The sequence below is a fragment of the Acinonyx jubatus genome, chromosome E1, assembly GCF_027475565.1.
Source record: "Acinonyx jubatus isolate Ajub_Pintada_27869175 chromosome E1, VMU_Ajub_asm_v1.0, whole genome shotgun sequence".
Lineage (NCBI taxonomy): Eukaryota > Metazoa > Chordata > Mammalia > Carnivora > Felidae > Acinonyx > Acinonyx jubatus.
The window spans coordinates 14,881,337-14,907,484 of record NC_069397.1 but is presented as its reverse complement, the minus strand read 5'-3'; the positions used below and the strand labels follow the sequence as shown (position 1 = coordinate 14,907,484).

The following is a 26,148-nucleotide window of genomic DNA, read 5'->3' as shown; positions in this document are numbered from 1 at the left end:
GAAAATAGGTCTCATCCTAATTCTAGTCCAAGTCAGAACAGATCTTCTCTAGCTCCACAGCCGATACTACCTAAAACTAAGTTCCCTATCCCCCTGGTACAAGTTGGGGAGGTAACCACATATACTAGATACATTTTTAGCTAAATGTAAAGAATTTTCTTTTCTTTTTTTTTTCTTTTTAAAGTTTATTTATTTTGAGGGGGAGAGGGAAGAGGTGCAGAGAGACAGGGAAAGAAAGACAGGAAGAGAGAGAATCCCAAGCAGGCTCTGTGCTGTCAGCTTGATCCTATAAACTATAAGATCATGACCTGATCAGAAATTAAGAATCAGATGCTTAACTGACTGAGCCACCCAGGCGCTCCTCTTCTTTTCTCTCCCTTAAGGATTCTATTTTTAAGTAATCTCTAGACCCAACGTGGGGCTCAAACTCACAACTCCAAGATAAAGAGCTTCATGTTCAACCAACTCAGCCAGCCAGGCCCCCCACGGATTTTCTAAAAACCAACACAATGGACTAGACCTAAGGTTCCCAAACTGTAGTGTCAGAGAGAGGCATTGCAGCAAATTCAGAGGGTGCCGCGACATAGTTAAAAGTTTTGAGGGAAACAGCAATACTTGACATCTATTATGCCATGTGAACTACTAGCTCAAGGCAGCTGACAATTTCTACACTAGACTGCACAACATTCCTTTCAAAGATGTCATCTCTTTGCAAAACCAGGTGGCAGCAAGCTACAATAAAAAACAAGCACCTCATGAAATAAGTGTGGAACAAGAAACAAGAATGGCAGTGTTCTAAATGATCTCAAGGTTTGGAAACAATATGGCATCTAATAGATGTACATGTCTTTTTTTTTTTTCTTTTTTTAATGTTCTTACTTAGTTTTGAGAGAGAGAGTGAGAAAGAGAATGAGCAAGGGAGGGGCAGAGAGAGAGGGAGGCAGAGAGAGGATCTGAAGTAGGCTCTGCGCTAACAGACAGCCCAATGCAGGGCTTGAACCCACGAACTGTGAGATAATGACCTGAGCCAAAGTTGGATGCTTAACCGATTGAGCCACCCAGGTACCCCTAGATGTACATGTCTTAATAGTTAAGTAATTGCAGTTATTTGAGATTAAAATTAAAATCTTGTTTTCTTGGGGAGCCTGGGTGGCTCAACTGGTTAAGTGTCCAACTCTTGGTTTCAGCTCAGGTCATGACCCCACGGTTTGTGAGTTCAAGCCCCACATTGGGCTCCAGGCTGACGGTGCAGACCCTGCTTGGGATTCTCTCTCTCCATCTCTCTCTGCCCTTCCCCCGCTCTCTCTCTCAAAAAATAAACTTAAAATTTTTTTTCTTAAATATTGTTTTCTTTCCACTATGTTTATTATTTTTCAAATGGGTACTAAGTTATTAGGATATAAAATTTTAACCTATCTACTAAAGAAATGCAACTGTCATGTATTTCTTTTGGCCTGGGACACTGTGAAATGTTACTGAGACACTATAGGTGCTACGAACCAAGAAAGTTTGGAACCTCTGGACTATACTTCTGTGTTGACAGCAAGTTCCCCAAAAGTAGAGATATCCAAGCAGATGCTTAAAATATCACCTGTGAAGATACCAGAAGATCTGCCTTTAATGTCTGAGAGGCTAGATTAGTTTACCTCCAAAAGTCTTTTCCAACTGAGATTCTATGAGCTGAAATAAAGGTAATGTCCAAGAAGAATGGAAAGAAGAGGAAAAGTAGACATCTGTCTCAATAAGCAATACAGAAATCTGTAATTACAATTCTAGGAAAAGACAAACCAAACTGACACAGCAAGAACCTGCCACTCGTGTTCTTACACTTTCCGATCTCAATTTTTTTTTTTTTTCTAACACAGGGAAAGTTTAAAAACTTAGGTTTCGGGGCGCCTGGGTGGCTCAGTCGGTTGGGCGGCTGACTTCAGCTCAGGTCATGATCTCGCGGTCCATGAGTTCGAGCCCCACGTCAGGCTCTGTGCTGACAGCTCAGAGCCTGGAGCCGGTTTCAGATTCTGTGTCTCCCTCTCTCTGACCCTCCCCCGTTCATGCTCTGTCTCTCTCTGTCTCAAAAATAAATAAACGTAAAAAAAATTTTTTTTTAAATAAAAAAATAATTAAAAAAAATAAAAAACTTAGGTTTCACAGAGTTCCACATGGGGAGGGAGAGTTGGTGTAGCCACTAATGCATATAATCTGGGACCCAAAGCACATTTACTCCTTTCCTATCTGTGCCCTGAGGAACAGGTCCAAGTCTAAGAATACCTGAGAAGTTCCTTGATTACTCTCAAGTCTTATCATCTATCAAAGGCAAAATGCCAGGTTGAATCAGAGAATGAAAGATACGTGATTAGTACATTTAAAGATAATTTGATTATTTTCGACAGTCTATAGAGGCATCAAATTAACTTTAACATCTGTAATTCACAAAATAAGATTCATCCTATTCCAGCTCCCAAGGAACCATTACACAAAAATCTAAGAACAAAAATTAAAGGTGCCACTGCACTACCCTAATGTTATTTCCAGTATCTCTCCTTTAAAACACTCTGCATATTTGTATGTTTAAAATCTCAGGAGCTCCAGAATGGAACAGAAGGTATCTGATTTAGTTATATTCCCCCCAGATATGACCAACTGACCCACAGAACTATAGTGGGCAGAGGAATACCCTTACTTTGGTGGTTAGCTGGAATCAATCCCTACTTTCCAAAGCCTTCAACCTTACTAGAGAAATCTGGTGCATAGCAAAAGAGAAAATATCTAATAATTTTCCAGTTGAGGACTGTGGTCAGAATACATGTACTAATGCAGAAAACTTCCATCTTTAAGGTGAGGGCAGGTGGTTTGTGAACTCTGTTTTTTAAATTTATGTTTTTAAGTACAGAAATCCTTTCTTCAAAGAAAATCTTAGAGAGATTCAAATATGTAACACAGTTAAAAACAGTTGCTTTGGTTGAAGCCAGAGCCCTGCATCCTTCGATTCCCCCTCTCACTACGTGCCTCTTGGGACTCTTATGACACTGAGAAGCAGTCTGAAGACTGCTGGTCTAGGGGCGCCTGGGTGGCTCAGTCAGTTAAGTGTCCAACTTTGGCTCAGGTCATGATCTCGCAGTGCGTGAGTTCAAGGCCCACGTCCAGCTCTGTGCTGACAGCTCAGAGCCTAGAGTCTGCTTCAGATTGTGTCTCCCTCTCTCTCTGCACCTCCCCCACTCACGTTCTGTCTGTCTCTCTCAAAAATAAATAAACATTAAAAAAAATTTAATGGCACAGGGGCGCCTGGGTGACTCAGTTAATTGAGCATCTGACTTTGGCTCAGGTCATGATCTTGCAGTCTGTGAGTTTGAGGCCCATGTCAGGCTCTGTGCTGACAGCTCAGAGCGTGGAGCCTGCTTCGGATTCTGTGTCTCCTATTCTCTCTGCCCCTCCCCCTGCTCGCTCTCTCTTAAACATAAATAAACTTAAAAAAAAAACTTATGAAGACTGCTGGTCTAATACAGTATCTCTAGGGCCCTACCAATTCTAAAATGCAAGGATTCTAATTTATCAATTTCAAGGTAAATGCAAAACTGCACTAAAATGTACCTCGCTGGTCTACAGATCTTGATTTCTAGTGGGTCATATATAGCAATGAATGTTTTACTTTATTTTGTTTTTATTAAACCAGAATGCTAAGGTCAGAACACCACAGCCTCCTACTCTTATCTCCCAGCCTCACCTCAATAGGGACAAGGCATCAGCTTATAAAAAACTAGACATGGGAAAGGAGAACTGTAGACAACTGTCTACGATACAGCTGTACTGTACTGAGAGCACAACTATCCTTGCATACAGTACAAGTGAGGATATGCTGTCAGTGAAATCACACAAAACCTACATTGAGAAGGGCAGTGGCACTGTTAAAAAACAAAAAGAATCAGAGATTAGATTGGGCATGGTAGGAAAGGTACCACATGAGATCTGGGTTCATTATAGCTCTACCTCCAATTAGTCTGAACAATCCAATCGGTCTAAACATCAGTTCTTTTTATATAACAGATAAAGATATCTAAGGTCCTTTCCAGCTCTAAAATTGTATGATGCTAAACTGACACTGTGTTTTTAAGCACATGAGGTATTTTGAAGCTATTACTGTGGGGTATTGAACTTGAAAGAGGCCATCTTCGGCAATCAATATATGTGGCTTAAAACCAGTATCTGACCAAAAAACAAAACTTACTGAAATCAGACATTATTTTCTTTCCTTCTTTTTTTTTTTTTTTTTATAAATTATTTTCTACTTAGTTATTCACAAGATTTATGTTTCATAGTAGGGAGAGCAACTCAACCACTTTGAGCACTAAAATCTCTTAGTCAAGGCAGGCATCATTAAAAACAATTCTCTTGGGGAGCCTGGGTGGCTCAGTTGGCTAAGCGTCCAATTCTTGATTTCAGCCCAGGTCATGATCTCATGGTTCAGGGCTCAAGCCCCACATTGGGCTCTGAGCTGACAGCACAGGGCCTGCTTGGGATTTTCTCACTCCCTTCTCTCGCTCTCTGCCCCTCCCCCACTCTGTCATTCTCACAAAATTTAAAAAAACAACAACACTTCATTAAAAAGAAATCTCTTTCAAGAAAGGAAATGCAGGGGCACCTGGGTGGCTCAGTAGGTACAGGGTCTGACTATTGATTTTGGCTCAGGTCATGACCCCAGGGTAGTGGGATCAACCTCTGCATCAGGCTCCGTACCAAGCATGGAGCCTGCTTAAAAGTCAGTCTCTCTCTCTCTCTCTCTCTCTCTCTCTCTCTCTCTCTCTCATTCTCTCTCAAATGAATGAATGAATGGAAATGCAAGAGCGCCTGGCTGGCTTAGTCAGTAGAGCATGTGACTCTTGGTCTTGGGGTTGTGAGTTTGAGCCCCGTGTTGGGTACTGAGATTACTTTAAAGAGAAAAAAAAAAAAAAAAAAAGGAAATGCAAATGGAAACAAAAGTACTGTGATAATTATTCTTTCCGGGGTCTTGGCTGGCTTGTTTCATGAACGCTATTTTCATACTCCAGCCCAGTGCTAACAAGGTCTGCAGTAAATGTCAAGAGTTACATCTGTCATGTATGTGCCCAGCATCATGCTGTATGTCCAGACTCAAAGTGGGAAAAAGTGGTGTGCCCTAGATAACACACATTCGTTTCTCGCCAAAGCAGAAACACAATACTTTTAACTCACAGCACAATCTCAAAAAACAAGCACTTTAAAAATACATTTTTCAGTAAAATCTGTATGACTCAGCTAACCCTCTTGCATTCACTATTCAGAATGTAAAAGAAAAATTTCAAATCCAGTATGATCAGAGACTGATTCAAATAAAACCTAGCTTATTCTATCGGTAACACTTCTAAGCAGCTCTTACTCCTCAGTGTATGTACATAACCCAAAGAAAACAGCATTTAGAGATTTCAGTTTATAAGAACACACTTTGGCCCCTTCTCTGCTAGTCAGTACTCACATAACTTCAGTCTGTGCTTATGAAAGGTAGCTCCTTGCTTAAATTCACATTCTATCGTAAGCTCTGAAAGACAGGAGAGCATACCACTTTTGTACAAGCTTTTACACTAAACCCCTCGCTCTGCATAACTCAGAAAGGCAGGGAGACAAAGCTATGAGTGCTAAAGAGAGGAATAAAAGAATAAACACAATGCAACGGTTGGCCAGAGGAGATGGGCTACCGAGATTAACTATTCACCAGTAAAAGGCAAGAATTTACTCCTCAGGAGGAACTGGCTTCCCGCCTGTCAAAGGTACCGAACAACAAAAGCCAAGTAAACCTGCTGCTCCTTGGAGTGTATGCTTTTAGGTACACATCTCTTCTCCCCTGTACTATGCTACACTGTTCCTCCTGAATTCTTACTTTATGAACACAATCAGTCAATGCTAAGGAACCCCATGCCCTCTAAAGTAAAAATATTATGGTTTTGTGGGAAAACTCCATTTAAGTACTTTAATAGAGCCCATCTTATTATTTTCAACACCGATAAACAGAAAGAATCAGATTAGAATGCAGATGAGAAAAAAATATTTTAGGTTAATTCCTGTGAATTTAGGCGGAGTTAAAGAGGTCAAAGTATGTTTAGTAGATCAATAAGAACATTCAGTTATACAATTTTAAGCTTACTCATTTCAAAATAGGTTTTCTACAAAAAAACAGAAAACCCAACATTAAATGCCAAAATCAGTACTTAATGATTCGACATCTACAACATCACAATGCTGGTGCTTGTATTCAGCATTCCTATAAAGCTCTAAGAGGTCTGAAAGGGAGACCCTGTAGCAGATCTCTTCTTTCTACATTTTGCACATTATGTACCTCCAAAGCCAAGGCTGTCTTGTCGTAGGCATTAGGGACTCGCTTCTGGATTACCCTGGCATAAATGGGCCCATTCTGGAGGTTAGGGAGCGGAGTGTTGACGCTGGGTTGGGCATAGGGCCCAGGCTCCGGCCCACCCAGTGGCTGTGGGTGGGAACCCTCCTGGTTACCTCCAATCAGAGCCGATACTGAGGCGGAGGCAGGTCTATACTTCTCGACGTAAGGGACTGGAATCATCCCCCTCTTGCCTTCGCTGTCCTCTGCATTCCACCACTGCTCTTCAGGCTTATCCCGGATTCTCAGGATGTCTCCTTTCTTAAAGGGAAGATCTTCTTCATCATTCCCATTAAAGTCAAAGAGGGCTCGCACATACTCAGCCTCCTCCTGCCTGAGAATCACTCCACTACCCTGCCTGGATTTGGAAACTGGTTCTATCAACGTTGTAGTGTCCAAATAATGTATTTTGTAGAATTCCAGTAAAGCGGGCAATGAATCAAACTCTTGATCTCCTATTCGGAGTCTGGAGGGGCTCACCCCTGGAAAAAAAAACAGAGCAGGCTATTATTTAAAGATGTATTACACAGGATATGAAATGCAGATTTTAAGCATTTCCCAAACACATTTAGTCAGTAATCAGAAAAAAAATAAAGTCTAGAAAAGATAATCCCATCTCCTTATGGTAAACTGAAATACTTTGTAGCTAAAACATACCCTCAAAAGATGCCCAGCACCACCTGCAGCAGAAAAGGAAGAGAAGGTCATAAGAGACCAGACCAGTCGGGGCATACTCTCATACTGGATAAAAGACAAAGCAACATGGAGACTTTGTTCATTTTCCCAAAATGTTCTGTGCTATCCCATTTACAGAGTAGCATAAGGCTTAACGTTTTGTTAAAATCTTCTTTTCAACCTCAGGAAATGTAGCAAGTTCTCCTTTTCCACAGGTCTCAGCAGCTTTTCCAAGAAGAGGTGGGGAGAACTTGCTATTTATCTATACCAGGCTCATACATTCCTTCTCTTCACATTTAGAATGTACAATTGCTAAGAAAAGGTTGTTTTTTGTTTTTTTTAAGTGAGCTCTGTGCCCAATGTGGGGCTCAAATTTATGACCCTGAGATCAAGAGTCACATGCTCTACTGACTGAGCCAGCCAGGCAGGCACTATCTCTTTAAAAATTGTTTTTTCATTTAATCTACTTTTTAGAAAGAGAGAGGGAGAGGGAGAGAGAGTGCACGTGCATGTGGGGGGGGGGGGAGGGCAGGGAGAGACAAACAGAAAGAGAATCCCACGCAGGCTCCACACTTGGCACAGAGCCTGATGCTGGGCTCGATCCCACAACCCTGGGTTGAGCTGGATGCTCAACCAACTGAGCCACCCAGGCACCCCACGACTATCTTTTTAAATCTATGATTGCTGATTTCAATTTCATTTCTGACAGCCAAAAAAAAAAAGAAGAAGAAGAATCTTAATCAGGCAAAAGAATCAAGGAGCCTATAAAAAGAAACTAAAAAGCTGCTTAAAAATCAATTCCTAATGTCTTCATTGAAATAAAACATGCAAACAGTATTGTTCCCTTTGAGGCAAACAGGTCACGAAAAAAAGTAAATAAGGATGCTTGAAAAAATAAAGAAGCATTAAAATTCTCAACCTCTAGGGGTACCTGGCTTGCTCACTCACAGCACATGACTCCTGATCTCAGGACTGTGAGTTCCAGTCCCATGTTGGGTGTAGAAATTACTTAAAATCTTTTAAAAAATAAAAATAAAATTTTCAACCTCTGAGGACATCCTGAGGGTCAAGGAGAAAATGCATTAGGAATCTTTAAAATTCATATGATGCAAAGAGATGTATGGCCCTAGACGTACAGGGCATACCTCAGAATGTATTCCCTCTCAGGGCGCCTGGGTGGCTCAGTCGGTTGGGCTGCCAACTTCGGCTCAGGTCATGATCTCGTGGCCCATGGGTTCGGCCCCACGTCGGGCTCTGTGCTGACAGCTCGGAGCCTGGAGCCTGCTTCAGACTCTCTGTCTCCCAATCTCCTGGCCCTCCCCCGTTTGCGCTCTGTCTCTATCTTTCAAGGGTGAATAAATGTTAAAAAAAAAAAAAAAAAAAGAATGTATTCCCTTTATCCTGAGATTCTAGAATTGAATAAATTAACATAGTATCAGTTCAAATGAGAAACAAAGTTTCTAGTAAGGAGCACCTCTAACTTCCACTCTGCTAAGTGCCAAAATATCAAATTGTCTTCATTGGATTTTTAACCTTTGGCTTCCTGATAAAGTAATAAATAACTCTACAGAAAAATGGATTTTGTGGAGGTTGGATTTTTTTTTTCAATCAGCCTTAACCTACAGGCACTCAGCATTGAGTTATAACATCCCAGATTTAAAAAAAATTAATGTTCATTCATTTTTGAGGAGAGAGAGACAAGAGTGCCAGCGGGAGGAGGGGCAGAGAGAGAGAGGGAGATACAGATTCTGAAGCAGGCTCCAGGCTGAGCTGTCAGCACAGAGCCCAAAGCAGGGATCAAACTCACGAACTGTGAGATCATGACCTGATCCGAAGTTGGACACTTAACGACGGGTGCCCACAACCTCCCAGATTTTAATATAGATCTGTGTGTATGTGTGTGTCATAAATTTATACAGGTTTTCATAGCCAGGTTGCTATAAAGTTTTATATCTTGCCTTTTCTCATACTATGGAAAACATTTTATTTTATATAATAAAAACTTTCTCTCTTTTCAAGAACATGACTTTTAATAGCTACAAAGTATTCCCCAGGCGCCTGGGTGGCTCAGTCCCTTAAGCTTCTGGCTCTGATCTCAGCTCAGATCTTGATCTGCATCATCACTTCAAGCTCCACGTTGGGCTCCATACTGGGCATGGAGCCTTCTTAAAAATAAATAAATTGAGGTGCTTGGGTGGTTCACTAGTTGGCATCTGATTCTTGATTTCAGCTCAGGTGATGATCTCATGGTTCATTAGTTTGAGCCCTACATTAGGATATGCACTGACAGTGCAGAGCATGCTTGGGATTCTCCGTCTCCCTCTCTTTCTGTCCCTCATGCACACCACGTGCATTCTCTCTCTGAAAAATAAACACCAAAATAAATCAAATAGGGGTGTCTGGGTGCCTCAGTTGGTTAAGCATCTGACTCTTGGTTTCGGTTTAGGTCATGAACTCACGGTTTGTGGATGGAGCCCTGCATCTGGCTCTGCGCTTAACAGTGCGAAGTCTGCTTAGGATTCTCTCTCTCCCTCTCAGCCCCTCCCCTGCTCACACGCTCCCTCTTTGAAAATAAACTTTAAAAATAAATAAATACAGATAATGGAATAAATGCTGATAATGGATTTTAAAAATAAAAATTAAAAAAATGAAGTATTCCCAACTTTTTGCTAGTGAAAATGCTACTACAAGCAATTTTTTAAATTTATTTTCTTTTGAGAGAGACAGAGTGTAAGCAGGGGAGGGGCAGAGAGAGGGAGAGGAAGAATCCCAAGCAGGATCCTCGTGGTCAGTACTCAGAGCCTGATTCGGGGCTCGAACCCACAAAACAATGAGATCATGACCTGAGCCAAAACCAAGAGTTGGATGCTTAACCAACTGAGCCACCCAGGTGCCCCTACTGTGAGCATTTTTTTTCATAACTATTAATGAACTTTTTTCTCATTACTTCCTTAGGATAGATTCCTTGAAATGCAATGGCTGGAGCAAAGGGTAAGAACATTAAAGTTTAGGGGTGTCTGGATGGCTCAGTTGGTTAAGCTATCCAATTCTTGATTTCGGCTCAGGTCATGCATGATCTTGTGGTTGTGAGAGCCCCATGTCTGTGGAGCCTGCTTGGGATTCTCTCTCCTTCTCTCCCTTGCACACATGTGCTCTCCCTCAAAAAAAAAAAAAAAAAAAAAAAGAAAAAGAAAAAAGAAAAAACCATTAAGGTTTATGTTGCCAAATTGCCCTCCAAAAAATCTGTACAATTTTACACTCCCACCAGTGGTTTATGAGTTCCCACTTCCCCCATACTCTTGCCAAAACAGCATTTAAAAAATCACTGCCAATTTAATGAGAAACGTGATCTCTTTTTAAATATCATCTTTGATTATTTGGTGTTTTTCAAATTTACTATTTGTACTTGTTTGGGGAAGGTTACTTGTTCAAGTCCTTTGTTAAGGGAAAATGGTCAATTTCTGCTCTCCACCCAAGAACACTGGTCCACCGTCTAAAAGCCATAGTGATTAATATGGTGAAATAGCAATATTGCGGTAGCTCAGAAGTATAAATTAATTTGCCTTCTAAAAGAAACGAGACCCAATTATTCTGTTGTTAGAAATCACTTCTAGAATGACCAGAAAAAGTACATTTAAAATTCGGTAGTGAGGAGAAGTGAAGATAAACTTTGGAAGTTAACCTGAAGTCCTCAATACAGAATGAGTTCTGATGAATGAATGCCTTCCCTTTTTACATAAATGAATGAATGAAGAGCTGTAAGCTAAACAAGCTGTAAGCTAAAACAAGTTAATAGCCCACATTCAGTAATGCTGTCTCTCCAACTCAAGATGCTGAAATAGATGTCCAGACCCAGGACTACATATCTATGGAGAACACTTAGCAGGCACAATCATGATAGTTCTGAGTATTGAACTAGAAAGAGAATTTTGGTTATGAATACACCAGAGCACGGTGGTGCTATATTTTGGAGTTTCTCTTCACTAAAGGGGATCAATGAAGGGGAACTGTTCTTATTTAAGTCTGGTAGGCAGGGAGACACATGGTCATTCTGCCTATCACCACTAGGCTAATTAAGTGATCCTTTAGACCTGCAGTGTGAGCTCCAAGGAAACCTACTTAGCACTGCCTGCTCAAGAAAGCCTTCAGGGCTGAGTGGTAGGGAGAACTCTCACACCAGCAGAGTATCCATGGCTTAGAAAATGGTCCTAATGACACCTGGGGAGGAAAGTTTCCTTGCTCGAGTTTACACAACTACATGCCAAGGTGCAACAGCCAAATGGTTTTCACTAGTTGCCTTTTTGGGACAGTGGTTGGAAGATGGTATATACTCAATAAATGTTAGATATTATTAATGAACAAAACTCTGAAGTGAGGTAAAGAAGTAAAATGAAAGTCTGTTCCCAGCTTTGAGAAGCTCACAGCATAACTGGGGATCTAAAGGCGTACACAGTGTAACCAAAGCAGTGTATCGCAGGAAGACATTATTTCCCCCCTGCTTCCACTTTTTTTTTTAATTTGTAAATGTTTTATTTTTGAGAGAGAGAGAGAGAGAGAGAGAGCGCGCGCGCACACACACACAAGCAGGGGGAGGGGCAGAGAGAGAAGGACACACAGAATTTGAAACAGACTCTAGGCTCTGAGCTGTCAGCACAGAGCCCAACCAGGGCTCGAACTCACAACTGCGAGATCATGACCTGAACCAAAGTCGGACGCTTAACTTACTGAGCTATCCAGGCGCCCCACTTCCTGCTTTCACTCTGAAGGGGAGATGTGTTCTTACAAAAAACAGTAGCAATATCAAACTGTGTTCTTAGATACAACAAAATCATGATGAAAGATTTGATCATGCCTGAACATTTCCAAGGCACTCTTTTCACTCTAAAAAGGAAAGTACCACTCCCTGTTATCCATTGTTATAGTTCCTCCATTACTGTAGTAGCCCAAATAAAATGTGTTTTGTGTTTGTGTTTCTTTGGGGGAAAAGAGTTTAGAAGAACAAATAAGACCACAAAACCAATTCCCTTAGAAAGATCGCTGGGAGAATTCTAAAAGGAAAAACTGGCAGCTCCTCTGCCATAAACATAAAGGTAGGAAGCTGTTCATTTCTTCTTCAATTGCTACATGGTGTAAAGTGGGCCCACTATGACTTCTTTCTTGGCTTGGCTTGGCAACCCCAGCAGTCACAGAAATATAAGCAAAACACCAAAGGAAATCTTAGATATTCCTTACTCATAAATTTTTTTCTCTTCTAATGACACTATAATAATACCACAAGAAGGATGCCTGTTTTTGTGTACTGCTGAAGCAATCAGATTATATAGACTATCAAGTTTCATCGATCCAAACTCCAGGGGAGGGGAGGGGAGGGGAGGGGAAGGGAGGGGAAGGGAGGGGAAGGGAAGGGAAGGGAGGGGAGGGGAGGGGAAGGGAGGGGAGGGGAGGGGAGGGGAGGGGAGGGGAGGGGAGGGGAGGGGAGGGGAGGGGAGGGGAGGGGAGGGGAGGGGAGGGGAGGGGAGGGGAGGGGAGGGGAGGGAAGGGAAGGGAAGGGAAGGGAAGGGAAGGGAAGGGAACAAAGGTAAGTCTCAGATAAGCCCAAACCTCATTACAGCTGTGTGTTCTGGTTCCTTTTCCCTAGTCCATCTCCTTCCAATCACAAAGAGCCAAAGGCAGGAAATAGAAGGGCGGGAAAGAAAGGAGATACAGTCAGTCTAGAGAAAAGAACCAATGACAAGGTTCTCATTGCTGGAGCTTGGAAAACCTCACTGATTTGTTCTACCTAAACCTGCGCTGGTATTCTGAACATGCAGTTATGAACACACACGTTCAGAAATCACAATCAATGCAAGCAATTAGATATTCTTTTGGTTTCTGTACATGCTCAACTCATTACTTCTAAGCATTTTAGCCCTTGGGTTACATCAGTTTTTACAACACGACTCCCTGAAGGTTATATGGACACCCAAGAGCTCTGTGGGCTATGACAGGCAAAGTCACTTCTGACGTGGGTACCACCTCAGCAGCTCCATTATCATCCTCTCCTTGATCTCACAGCACTTCCTTTTTCCCTTTCCCTTTCCTTAATTCCCACTCCTCTTCTGCTTATGGTATTTATAGAAATTGCTTACACACACCCCACCACCTGTCTAATACAAAGGGATAAAAAGGCTGCTGACTTCCATCTGAGAAGGTTTCCTAAAGAGGTATCAAATGTCTGGTCTCCTAAGCAAACAGAACTTTCTAAAAATGGTAGCTATTAGCTATCAGCCTGGTACTTTGCAGACTCAGACTGATTGGGTTTGATGAATTCTGGCTCTGCCATTTACTAGCTGTATGAGCTGTTATTTAACTTCTCATGGGGCCAAACACCTACTTTATTACAACAAAGTTCCTAAAAGTAGCTGGTACCTTACAGGTGCTTAATAAAAAGCAAATTCAGCTTAATACCCTGCCCAAACTTCTGAATTCCTTTAGAAATTTCCAATTAATCCCAAACCCAAAGTCCACTATACTGTTTCCCAGAAAAGGTTCTACAGAATCTCAAATGCTTCTCAAAAAGTCTTGTGGTCAAATATGTTTGAAAAACCCAGTATCCAATACCTACTAATTTCACATAAGCATAGTAAAGGCTTAGAGAAGTCCTCTAGTAAATAAACCTACTTCCTTTTACCATGGAATCCTTTTCTTGTAAAACGTGGAAGTAACTCACTGAAGAACTTCCCCCCAGAACCACTGGATGGATGGATGCTCTGTAACTGACGAATAAAACCTGAGGACCAGGTTTCAGAACCGCAAAGACCAGCTAAACAAATGAAACATTGATGGTGGATGAACAAAAAAAGGAGCAGTGGGTGATGAGCAGTCCCACAAGATCTCTAAAGTGGCTTAGTGCGACACCACGTTGAAGAGGCAGCACAAACAATAACCACCTTAGCTTCTGCCCCTCCCCCCTCAAAAGGAGGCAAGCTTTTATGCTCCCTTCATCCACTAGAGCAACAGGTAGAAGGCTCTGAGTTAAGCAGGTAACAACAGGGGTCTTCTTTATTTCCACGTCCTGGATCCAAGGTCCTTTTCACACTTCTTGATGCACCCCATTCCCCTCCACCCAGGCACCTGCCAGTGTCCACCAATCCACACTGTGCCTACCTGTGAGCCTCTCAAAGCTCAGAGTTTTCAATTTGGCTCCAAGTCCTGCTCTCCCAACCTCATAAGACTAATATATCTAATACTTACTGAGTACTTACCATATGTTGGCCCCATTCATAAGTATTTAATATACTAAACTCATTTAATCCTCACAACATAGTGAGGTATCATACTCTATGAGGTATTACTATTTCCCCCTTTCTTTACAGATGGGGAAACAGACAGAAGTTAAAGAACTTGACCAAAGTTATATAAGTAGTAAGTGGCAGGTAAGAAAGATTCAAATCCAAGCTCCAGAGCTCAAACTTATAACTACTCTCCCAGGTCACACTTACTCAGTTTTGTTGACTGTCTACTGATCAAGGTCTAGTAATACCTCATTGTCTGAAGAAGAAACGTGTGAATCAGTGATCGCAAAGCCTTCCCAAGAGGTCAACCTTGAAGTCTAACCTGACCAGGTATGACCAGCAGACCTGACCAAACCTTGCCTTATGGCCCTGAGGCATAAGGCAGGTTGCTCCCAGACTACGGCAGCCTATGGAGGCTGAACAGCTAAGTTAAAAATAGGTTCACGGGAAAAGGTTGAGAATACCTGTTCCATCCTATCCCTATGACTCTAAAAACTAAGGCATTCTATACAATTTCTACCTATGTATTATGTCCAGAAAATATGCTATATAATCCTACGTAAAAATCTCATTTTTCATGTTCAAATTACCAAATAAGGATTTTTAAAGCTTCATCATTGACTTTTAGATGGCAGACGTGTATTATCTAAATGCTAAAGCTAGTTTCTTCTTGTCATCCTTTCCTTTTGGTCTTTAAATAGAACCTGTAACCCCAGGACAGAGACAGAAGTGTTGAATCCTCTATGTGCATGGTTGAGATCTTAAAAGGAAAGAGAAAGAAGTACAGTATAATAATGTAAGCTCTCTGGTCAGAATTCGAAGGTTCAAATTCTGGCTCAGTCATTTACTAGTTATGTGACCTTGGGCAAATTACTGAATCTTTAACTCTGTTTCCTCAGCCATAAAATGGAAAAAAAAAAAATATTTTTTTGTTAAAATGAAAACATTTTAATAAATAGAAATCATAGTACTTTCTCCTCAGATTGTTATAGACAGAGAATGAAATAAAGCACAGAAAGTACTCAGCAAAGTACTTGGCATAGAATAACCAGTCAATAAATGTTAGCTAATACCGTGCATGCTTTTCTAAAACTCAAGAATTCCTGTGTAGTTTCAAAAGAAAATAGCTTGATGGGGGAAGGGGAGAACAAAGATTAAGTAATCTTTATGAAGACAGCAACTCAATCAATTGCTCTACGTGGAAAAAGTGGGCACATTACCAGAAACAAGAATTACCACAATGCCCATGAATGTTCCACACCCCATCTACAAACCTTGGCAATCTTCACCTTCTCTCTTGGGACAAGCATGTGAACTCGTATCTGTTATGACAAGGTGGAGCTCAATATCAAGGTAAGTGCAGAGATACAAAGTCATAACACCAAGGTGTGGAGAAAGCTCAAACTAACAAACCTTCCTGCTGCCATTCCCAAATTTTGCAAAACAGATACGCAAACAAAAAGGTTGAAAATTAAGCTTTGGTGCCAGTTTGACATCATATTACTGCATTGTAATGCAAAAACCTAGATACCAAGAAGGTGGTAAAAGGTAGAATATATCTGGTTTAGGGCAAATTTATGTTACATCAATATTCCTGTCTCATGTTATGCTATTAAACCAAAGAGACTGAGAAAGACTTAGGCATTGGTATGTGTTAGCAACAAAGAGACGGACTATCCTATGTCCCCATTTCTGGCCAGAGTGAATAAATCTAAATTAGGACTACCTAATTTGCAAGTCTGCAAAGCCTGGCTCAGGAGCTTCCTAATTGACTGAGACTGGCCCAGAGCTTGCCTCAACTGGTCGGGAGGAAACTGCTTCAATTTGGGAACAATGAGAAAGACGAAGCCTCTCCGTGCTGTGACACAGATGATGGTAAGAGGATAGTAACCTCAGAATTACTCTGCACCTCACAAATCTCAAGTACTAAGTGCATAAATCTCGTTAACATTCTCCAAAGACATTGATAAGACAGTCACGTCTCAATGATCCTTGCTAAGGAAAACCTAGGTCACAGCCCCCAAGTCACTGAGAAAGGAGAGGCCCTGACTTACAAGACTGACAATGTTTAAGTCCAATGAAACTGCAAGGTCCATTCACTTTGAAGGAAAAGATGGTTTCCACTGGCTTATTTCCTGGGCGGGGTGGGAGGGGGGGGGATGTCCTCCCCCAAATACCTTGAAAACTAGAACCCGTAATTGTGGAGAACAGTCTCTGGACGCTAAGATCTCTTGGACACTATCAGCTGGGCATCAACTTGTTCTGGGCTGATCACAGAGGGCTTACTTCTATCACCAAGGCACTTAGCTCACCACCTTCGTCCTCTGTGGGGGAAGAGGGCAGTAAAAGTATTTTGGAAAAATGCCCAAGAAAGGAAAAAGCTGACCGGTTTCCTGAGGGTGTCTCCATCCCTCCCGGCTAGTATGTGGTGACTTCCTACCAAAGGCCAGCAGGGGAGAATAGCTCTCCAAACCAAACCCGGCTCTCTAACACTACAGGAAATGTTTCAAGCCTAAAAAGCCACTTGTAGGATTATCGGATTCATTCTGGGAACCGGTGCCAAGTGATGCCCCCGCAGTGCCAACATCCCCCTCAGCTCTTTGTCCCCACGTTGCCCGGCCCTGCCCTTGTGCCTGGCCCCGCCGCTAGCCCCACCCTGGGGCCGAAGCAGTTCCCCTTCCCCCGGGCTGTCCTCCCAAGTCACACCCAGAGGCCTGGGTCAGCGGCTCCTCCTCTCCCCACCCCCCAACACACGCCCGCTGGTCGGTGGGAACGAGCCCGGGCACCAGGCTGCCCTCCTGCCATGGTCGCTCCAGCCCTCTGCCCGTGTCCCTCGTGGAGGTCAGCTCGCGAGGAGCAGCCAGCCAGGCTGGGGAGTTCCGCGGCCCTCACCCCCGCCCCGGGCCTCCCGTCCCGTCTGTCCTCACCGGGCGGAGGCTGGGCGGGCGACGGTGGCACGGGCGGGCGCGGGCCGCTGCTGTTGATGATGTAGTGGGAGACGCGCGAGTTCTCGGAGACGCTGAGCACATAGTCCCCGGGGCTGGTGCTCGAGTCCCGCACCAGAAACACCCCGTGCCGCTGGCCCTGCAACAGCGCCACCGCCTCCTGCCGGCTCAGCCGCCCCCAGTACCAGCTACTCCGCTCCTCCGAGTCGAAGTTGCCCGCCATGGCCGCCTCCGCGCCTATACGCTGGGCCGCCGCCGCCGCGCGCGCGCCCCTCTTGCCCCGGCGCCCGCCGCCCAGCGGACCGGCTCCGGTCTCAGCCTCACAGCAGCGCCTGAAATGGCGGCGGCGGCCGCGGGCCTTCCCCACCGGAAATGACGCGCGCTTTGCCCCCTCGAGGATGCCGGGAAGGGGACCGCCACCCGCCATTGGGAGAAGGGCAAAGTATGCCTCGAGCGCTCACTGCGCGTGCGTTCTCACGTGCGTCGCCACCTGGCGGGGATCGGGACTGCAGCGGATGGACAGGCAAAGTCTGGGACGAGGGGTAGGGGCTCAGCCAGCAGTCGGCGGAGGTTTGTGTTTGTGCTTTGGGACCCGAGGCTCTTCTCTGCACCAGGCTTCAAGTTCCTGGAAGGCCCAGAATTTCTAGGCGGCGACTCCGGGCCAGAACTGGAGTACAAAAGATGCATGTGGCCCCAGGGCCTGAGTTCCGGGAGACCCGTCTTTTTCTGGTGGTTCCTCCAGCTTTTGTCTATACTGGCTAAAGTTTTTTGTTTGCATTGATTCATTCAGCAAACAGTTATTGACACCACTGTGGGTGCAAAGGTGATCAAGTCTGGGCCTTGACCTCACCGAATTCACCACCAATGGGAGGAACCAGGAAACAATGACAAAGGAATGCCAAGTGCTGTGATAGGGAACCGAGAAGGGACTCTAGGAGCACGGGGGGGGGGGGGGGGGGGGGTGCTAATCCAGTCTGTAAAGGGATTCAATACGAAGTGGCTTACCAGAGGAGGTGGCTTGAGCTGAATGTTGAATGGCAAGTGGGGAAAGAGCATTCAACACAAAGGAAGCAGAATGTGCCAAGCGAGGTAGAGGTATGGAGTTCTCTGTACTGAATCAATCTCTCAAGTCATTTGCCCAGATTCTTCTAAACCCTAATTGTGGCGGTAGGGATCCTGTACTTTCCCTGCTGTCATGAGCATGTCTATCTCTGTATTCTGCATCTATATCTGTATTCCTGTGAACAGCTGCTCACTCGTGCTCTATAGTCTTGCTGCCCCAAGTGCATTGCACATATCTGCCAGCGTCAGCTTTCTAAATTACAGCTCTAAGTCTGTTGCCACCCTGTGTGCAACTTTGAGCGGTCTCCAGGTGTGAAAACTCGGCGTAGCTCCCAGCATAAGATGGGGCCACAGTCTCCTCTTAACTGCTTCTGCGTGAACCTTGTGTTTCTTTTTCCTGGAATACCTTTTCAGTCCTTTCCAGATCTCAAACTCAAATGTGTCCCGGCCTTGACCACCCATCCCTCCCTCTCTGCATCGACAGCGCTGCGTCCGTATTATTTCCATTACAGTTCCTACCCATTGTACTGTAACCTTTCGTTTACAGATCTGTCCGTGTCCCACACTAGAGCTCCTTGAAGGCCAAGCATCTAGTGTAGGAGGCACTACACAAATGTTTTATGATAATGGCTCACATTTATCCAGGGAATACTACCTGCTAGGCAGAGTGCTAATTGCTAACCGCCTTTATACGGGTCATCTCATTTAATCCTCTTAACAATCTCTTTTACAGCTATCTCCATTTTACAGATGAAGCTCAGGGAGGTTAAGTAATTTGTCCAGAGACACACGGCTGGCTGCCGAGTGAGGAGCTGGCATTCAAATCCTGGAAGGAACAGAGAGCTATGGTCCTTGTGCCACATCCTCAGGCTCCTGGAATGGGAACGGAGAGGGACTCGAGGCTGGGGGAGGATGGCAGAAATAGGCATTAAAAAAAAAATCAGCCAGCCCTGGGTTTTGGTCTTAACATGAACAGCACACCTCTTCCGGATCTACTTCACACACTCCTGGGCCTGCTCTGGGAAGGGAAGGAGAGCAAAGGCACCTTCCATGCTGTGGGTGACTCATCGTGACCCTGGCTTAGTCACAGCCAAGTTACCACAAGCCAGCAGCAGAAATCATCCCAGTGTGAATTCTGGCCCTTTGGGAAAGAGGAGTGCCTGCTCTTCGCTTCTCCAGAATGGCGGAGCCTTGAGGCAAAGCCTTACCAGGAGGCTGCTTGTGGGCTCTGAAGCCATTTCTCCAAACCCTCTCTCTGGGGCATATGGATATGACAGAAAACGTACTTTAAAAGAAGAAAAAGGGAAAGGAAGGAAGGAAGGCACAGAGGAAGGAAGGAAACAGATCATAAACTGGATTATAAGCAAGGAGATCGACAAGGAAGGAGACCTAGACTCAAGGCGCTACTCGCGTGTGTTCTTTCTTGAGCACAGAGAGGCCAATGAGGTAGGAACAGGAGTGGCCTTGGAACAAGGAGGAGGCGAACCCATCCTGCGCCTCCGTCCTTTCTCTTCTCCTTCTCTCCCCTACATACATTAGGGATTTGTGCTGTAATGGTGGCTTTTGCACACACCCCCTCCCCCCCATTCTTTGCCCTACAAAGAATGTGACTTTCCTGCTTAGGAATGGCTCCTGGTGCTGGGGTGGGGTGTGGGGGAGTTACCTGAAAGAGAAGCAGAAGGAAAAAGAAAGAGAAGCCTGCCCCATTCAAGAGAAAAACACACCAAAGTCCTTTACTCCCAACTCTCCTAACCAGAGAAAGGCATTCCTTATTTTAGCAGGGGAGGAGGAGCAGGGGATCAGTGACCTGCTTGTGTGCCTGCACTGAGTTACCTAAAGTAATCAGAGCTGCCTCGTACAGCTGTGCAGGCTGTGCACTGCATAAGTCCACACTATTATGTAAGGAAGCACTTGGAGTTGGGTTACTACTATTACACAGTTTGCCTTAAAAAAAAAAAAAGCAAACAAAGACGATTTGTATCAAAGATGACAAAAATATTGCTATCTAGAGCGAAAACTGACAGGATCACCTTGCAAGAGAGAGAAAGAAAAGGTGGGTGAGTGTGTGGAGACACAATTTGTATTAGTACAAAACCACCATTCTACCCTGTTCTCATCCATGTAGGGAGACTGGGGGAAAGGAAGGAGACACAAAAATCTCCAAACCTCTGCTGGAGTTTCTGAACTATGAAGAGAAATGCCCCACCTCCCAGTGGGTAGCCCTTAGTTTTGCAGAGACAAGGACTGGTCTTAAAATGTGCAAAGATAAGATCTAGAGGCAGACACAGACACGGGGCGGGGGGTGGGGGGGAAGCTCTGTGAGGAATTGTGAGGGGATTCCAGGAGGGCCTAGGAGAGGAGAGTGTGCTAGGAACCGAGGCAGGAGGCCAGACCTTCCCAGGAAAGTCAGTGAGATGTTCCCATGTGGTGATGTGCTGTGGGACTGGTGAGAATAGGTTGTGGGGGGCGCCTGGCTGACTCGGGCTGTGGAGCATGTGACTCTTGGTCTCAGGGTTGTGAGTTTGAGCCCCGTGTTGGGTGTAGAGATTACTTAAAATCTTTTTAAAAAGAGAGAGAAAGACATGGGGCTCCTGGGTGGCTCAGTCGGTTGAGCGTCCGACTTCGGCTCAGGTCATGATCTCACAGCTCGTGAGTTCGAGCCCCGCGTCAGGCTCTGTGCTGACAGCTCAGAGCCTGGAGCCTGCTTCGGATTCTGTGTCTCCCTCTCTCTCTGCCCCTAACCCACTCGCATTCTGTCTCTGTCTCTCTGAAAAATAAATAAACATTAAAAAAACTTTTTAGGGGCGCCTGGGTGGCGCAGTCGGTTAAGCGTCCGACTTCAGCCAGGTCACGATCTCGCGGTCCGGGAGTTCGAGCCCCGCGTCGGGCTCTGGGCTGATGGCTCAGAGCCTGGAGCCTGTTTCCGATTCTGTGTCTCCTTCTTTCTCTGCCCCTCCCCCGTTCATGCTCTGTCTCTCTCTGTCCCAAAAATAAATTTTTAAATTTTTTTTAAATTTTTTTTTAAATTTTTTTTTAAATTTTTTTTAAAATTTTTTTTAAATTTTTTTTTTAAATTTTTTTTTAAATTTTTTTAAAGACAGAGAAAGGCAGAATGCGTTGTGTGCCTTGCTGCGAGGTGAATGCCCCTCCCTGCCTCCATCCTTTAGGAAAGTCTTTGCAGTGAGGCATCCAAGAGAAGGTGTCACCTTCGTTGTCTCCATCCTCTCCAAGCTGAGGAAGTCAAGAACATCTGAAGGAGGCAAGATGCAACCGTGCCCGTCTTGTCGTCTCCCCCTACTCACCCGTCCCTGGCTCCTCTGATTCTTCTTCCTCCTCCTCTGACGAGCCTCCGCACTTTGCACTTGCTGTTCCCTCCACTGGCGGCCCACGGTCAGTCCCTCACCTCCTCCAGGTCTGTGCCCCATGTTGCCCCCTCAGGGAGACCTTCCCTCACCCGCCCATTTGCAAAGGCGAATGGTGCAGCCACCTCTGCTTCTCCTCCTTCTCTGCTTTATTTATTTTCCTCCTCTAAAACATAAGCTCCGTAAAAGCAAGGATTTGGGTGCTTTTTGTTCTTGCTATATCCCGAGTGCCTGGCAGAGAGCCTGGCACATAATAGACATTAAGTAAATACTGGTTGAATGAAGGAATGGACAGAGATTTGGGTGGAGACTCTTGTCCAGGGCCCCATGTAGCTTCCCACAGTTGGCACGCAACTCCTGGAGGGCACTGGACTTCCTGCAGGACGTGAGCTGGGGGTGCAGACCATTCTTGACTGCCTCGCCAGAGGCCAAGGCTCCTGGGCCAGACGTGGGTCACGTCTGCGACGTGGCCTTTGCACGCATCGCAGTTTGCTAGAGAAAGGCGTGTTGCTGGGTTCTAAAGCTGCTAATTGCACCCAGCACAATGCTTATCTTATCTGTCGGCTTCTTGCAGCCACTGCTACTACTGATAGAGCGGACAAATTATTGTGGTGCTTTTTTTTTTTCCTGTAGTTGGGGGAGTGTCAAATCTAGGTTGTGCACACAGGATTGCGTCAAGCCCAAGATAGTCCCACGTTGTACAGTATCTCATTCATCGGGAACTTCTGCCCCGGATGATGAATCTAAGCTCCTGGGCAGATAGCTTGACCCCAAATTAAACTTTTTCTTGCCTTTAACCCCTTCCTTTGCCATTCCTTCTGCTCACCACGCCTGTCCCACTTGGGAAAACTCTTAGCCATCTGCCAAGGAGTTCTGTGGATGCTGCCTGCAACACTCATTCCCTTTCTTCTGGAGGCACCACTCTGATGATCTCTTGGGAAGGCATCTGCCCCCGCTCTTGGACCATGAGTCAGGTGTGGTTCATGCTGCTGGTGTCTGGGCTGGGGTAGGGGATAGACGCATGACCTAGACCTGGCAGGCACCTATCGGAACAGAATGTGCTCTTCTCCCTAACTGCAACAGTTGGGTCAGGGAAGACCCACTTCAAGGTCTTCATTCAAGTTGGTCTACTCTGCATTGGCTCTGAGACTTTTTTTTTTTGTCATTTTTTTTTAACGTTTATATTCATTTTTGAGGCACAGGGAGAGAGACAGAGCATGAGCGGGGGAGGAGCAGAAAGAAAGGGAGACGCAGAATCTGAAGCAGGCTCCAGGCTCTGAGCTGTCAGCACAGAGCCCGACGAGGAGCTTGAACTTGGAACGGCGAGATCATGACCTGAGCCAAAGTTGGACGCTTCACCGACTGAGCCACCCAGGCGCCCCCTGAGACTTTTGAATTACTGGGAAAGACGCTCTTTTTTCCTACCTCCTTATGCTCAACTCACAGAGTGAAAGCCCAGAGCTGCTGCTGACTGTTGCCGCCATGCCACAGGGCAGAACCTGCTTGACAGTGGAGCCACCGCAGAGGAAGGCTGAGCCAAGAGACGGTCCCAGACATGTTCTTAACGATGTTGTTTGAGTGCCTGCAAGCAGCCCTACCCTGGGACCATTAGGTCGCTAATGCTAATAAATGCCTTTTCTGCCCAAGCCAATTTAGATTTTATTTGCCACTTGCCACAGAATTTGGAGCCTATCCTTTGGGACCCAGCTCAGATGTCATCTTCTCTGTGAAGTGTTTACAGCCTTTCTCCCCCACTGAGTCCATCGCTAGTCAGTGTGCCCCTTGGGGCCTGCACTTCCCACACTGGGCTGTGTTTCTCTCCGCCGGGCTGAGGACCACTGGGCAGGGACTGTGTGAGATGCATCTTCCCCTGGCCCACAGCAGTGGGCCAGGCTGAGCAGCCCTTCGGTAGATAGTTAACGAAAAAGCAAGTCTGTGTTGCAGCTACTGGTTACTTCTGTTTTCCCTCCGGGAAGGCACCCTGCCTTCCTCCTTCTGTGGACAAGGCAAAAATTCTAACACAAGACCCCGGGTTGCCTTTAGGGGTCCTGTCCCTTTTCCTAACATTCACAAGCAGACCAATGTTGGCAAACACATATTGCTTTATTTAGTGTTTCTCTGGATTGCAGAAGTATCAGCAGTGGGCTGAGACCCCCAGGAGGGCAGAGGCAGCTGGGCAGCGCTCAGGCCCTCTGGGGAGGTGGGGGGACACAGCAGAAAGAGGTGATGCCTCTGCAGCTCCTCCCAAGGCTAGCCTCTTCCCTGGGCTCCGCAGACAGTAGGGCGTAAGGGCCAGGAAAGGGCCTACATCCTTGAATTGGGGCCAAAGTATATAAACAGGATGTTTGTCATCCTAAGGCATAGACTCAGGTAGGACTGCTTCTCCCACCTGTTGGCCCCCAGGGTGATTGCTGGTTAGGGAGCCACACGCACCCTTAAAGACATGAACCTGTCCCTGGAGAGGCAGTGAGGTGTGTTGAAGACAGGACTGCAGTCCTGGTTTTGCCCCAACCTGCTGGATGAAGGGCACATCCCTTCTCTTGGGCCTCTGTCTCTTGCTCTGTCACACCAGGAAGCTTACACTAGATGATCTCTCGGCGTGTTCCAAATTCTGTGGTCTAAGACCCCTTCCCCCGCTCCAGGATGTCCTCAGGCGGGGGTGATGATTTTGAAAGGGTATTTTTAAGGCAGGAAGAAGGGGGCAGGCAGAGGTGGTCTCAGCCCCCAAAGGGATGGCAGAGTGGGCTGCAAAGGGTACAGGTGGGCAGGCAGGCAGAAAGAAAGGTGCCAAGGGAATGAAAAGGAGAGAGTGGCCTGGGCAAGGGAGAGGGCACCGGGGCCCAGACCACCCAACCCCTCGGCTACACTCCCTGCCCTGCTGGCATCAGGGAAAACACATCCAGTGTGTCTTGGGGTGGGAAAATAGCTTTTTTAAAAAATAGTTTCTTATAAAGCATCAAAAAATCTCAGAGAAAACCTCAGCAAAAGTTCCCTTCTCTCAAATATTTGGCATCGGCAGTGGGGCTGGCATGGCCGCCTCTGTCCCCGGCTTTCCTATTGCTGTGGCCCGGCCTGGCCCACTTCTGGGGCAGCTCCCTGGCCCCCGCTGCTCCCTCAAGAGAGGGGTGAGCAAAAGGCAGGAATTTGTCAGTGGGCTTCGAGGTGTCCCTGGGTCCCTGTCTAGAAGCTCGAGTCTTTGGTAAGTGGGAAGGGGAGGTGGGGAGAAGCAAAGCATTGGGAGGTGGGAGGGGGTCCAGTGGGTGCCTTCATCACCGAGAGTTCAGCCGTGGGGCCACCTATGGGGGCAGAGAGAGAAGCCCAAGTGGTGAGTAGGAAGCAGACCCAGGTGCTTTGGGTGCTTGTCTACATGGATTAGATAAATGCAGTGGCGGTCTGAGGGGTGGGCGTCTGGTGGCCTCAGTCCTGGAGACTCTATCCTACTCCCATAGGACTCCCCGTCCTGCCAGAGTGGGCCTTGTCTACAGCTCCCCTCGAGACTCCCAGGCCTCCCCCACCTCCCGATGCTGCCATCTTTATGACCCTCTGCACCGTGGAGGCTCATATGGCCCCACTCTCTGGCCCTCAATGGGCAATGGGAAGAACAAGGTGGTTTGATGCCCCACGGATGGAGACCCATGGATGAGCTGCCCAGGCTCTGCCAAGCTGCCGAGGAAGCTCGGCACCCGAGGCTCACCTGAGCCCCAGGGCTACTGGTAGGGAGGTGGGCTGTTGCCTGCTGGCCCCACTCACCACAGCCAGGTGCCCGTTCTTGGCCTTGGTGATGAGCAGTTCGGAGCCAGGCGTGAAGTCGATAATGCCATCCCTGCCGGGGCCCCCTGCAAACGTGATGCTGGAAGGAAGGGGGTGTGTGAGGGCTGTCTGCATAACGCACGCCTGGTCCCCTCATCACCCCTGACCGCCTCACCTGCCCTGGTTGATGTTGATGTTGTTCACACGGTCAGCACTGAGGGCTGTCTTGGTCAGTGTCTCAATCACGTGGTCACTCTGCAGCACCACATCCCCCTGGGGGCGTCCAGAAGAGAGAGGGGTCAGGCCCTGCCCAAAGCTCGAGAACCCACCTCGGCCCTGCCGCCCAGGCCCCAACAGGGTACCTTCTGCTTATTGTCCTCCCGCTGCACATGCAGCACAAAGAGGCTGTCGCTCAGGCTGCTGACAGAGATTCCTGAGGAGAAGGGCAGAGGTTAGGGGTCAAGGGTCAGAGCGGGGGCCCTCCCTAAGCAGCCCTGGGCTCTCGCTCACCGGTCAGGTTGGTGTAGTCAATTCTCTGCTTGACTTTGGCGTCCTCCACGATGACCACGGCGCTGGGTGTCAGCAGCAGCTGCCGGGAGCGGGCTTTGTAGCCCTTGCGGTCGTATTTCACCACAGGCACCGCATACTGCGGATGGAAGGTGGGGTGAGGGCTCGGGGAGGGG

At 46.2% G+C, this 26,148-nt stretch overlaps 2 protein-coding genes and 1 long non-coding RNA gene across 9 annotated transcripts in view; 1 reads left to right on the top strand and 2 right to left on the bottom strand.

The window, feature by feature from the left end:
• CRK (CRK proto-oncogene, adaptor protein) overlaps window positions 1-17,676 on the bottom strand; it is a 26,354-nt gene extending 8,678 nt beyond the window's left edge. Inside the window, exons 1-2 of one of the 2 annotated variants that reach the window (XM_027034625.2) lie at window positions 17,274-17,676; window positions 6,344-6,879 (exon numbers count right to left, since the gene is read on the bottom strand). In XM_027034625.2, the coding sequence (XP_026890426.1) occupies window positions 6,344-6,879; window positions 17,274-17,514 (777 nt within the window). In that variant the 5' untranslated portion in view covers window positions 17,515-17,676. The remainder of the gene's footprint in view (window positions 1-6,343; window positions 6,880-17,273) is intronic. The other variant, XM_027034626.2, reaches the window with a different exon arrangement.
• LOC106983220 (uncharacterized) lies at window positions 17,519-24,052 on the top strand. Of its 3 annotated transcripts, none has more exons than XR_003412675.2 (4): window positions 17,519-18,386; window positions 19,087-19,799; window positions 21,521-22,689; window positions 22,918-24,052. It is a non-coding gene; the product is annotated as an uncharacterized LOC106983220 (long non-coding RNA). The 3 variants fall into 3 exon arrangements; XR_003412674.2 differs by having other exon boundaries at window positions 21,451-22,689; XR_008294279.1 differs by having other exon boundaries at window positions 21,451-22,689; window positions 22,912-24,052.
• MYO1C (myosin IC) overlaps window positions 23,800-26,148 on the bottom strand; it is a 23,471-nt gene continuing 21,122 nt past the window's right edge. For all 4 annotated transcript variants that reach the window (XM_015081362.3, XM_027034629.2, XM_027034628.2 and 1 more), the window contains exons 28-32: window positions 25,976-26,111; window positions 25,828-25,898; window positions 25,641-25,738; window positions 25,466-25,565; window positions 23,800-25,011 (exon numbers count right to left, since the gene is read on the bottom strand). In XM_015081362.3, the coding sequence (XP_014936848.1) occupies window positions 24,985-25,011; window positions 25,466-25,565; window positions 25,641-25,738; window positions 25,828-25,898; window positions 25,976-26,111 (432 nt within the window). In that variant the 3' untranslated portion in view covers window positions 23,800-24,984. The remainder of the gene's footprint in view (window positions 25,012-25,465; window positions 25,566-25,640; window positions 25,739-25,827; window positions 25,899-25,975; window positions 26,112-26,148) is intronic.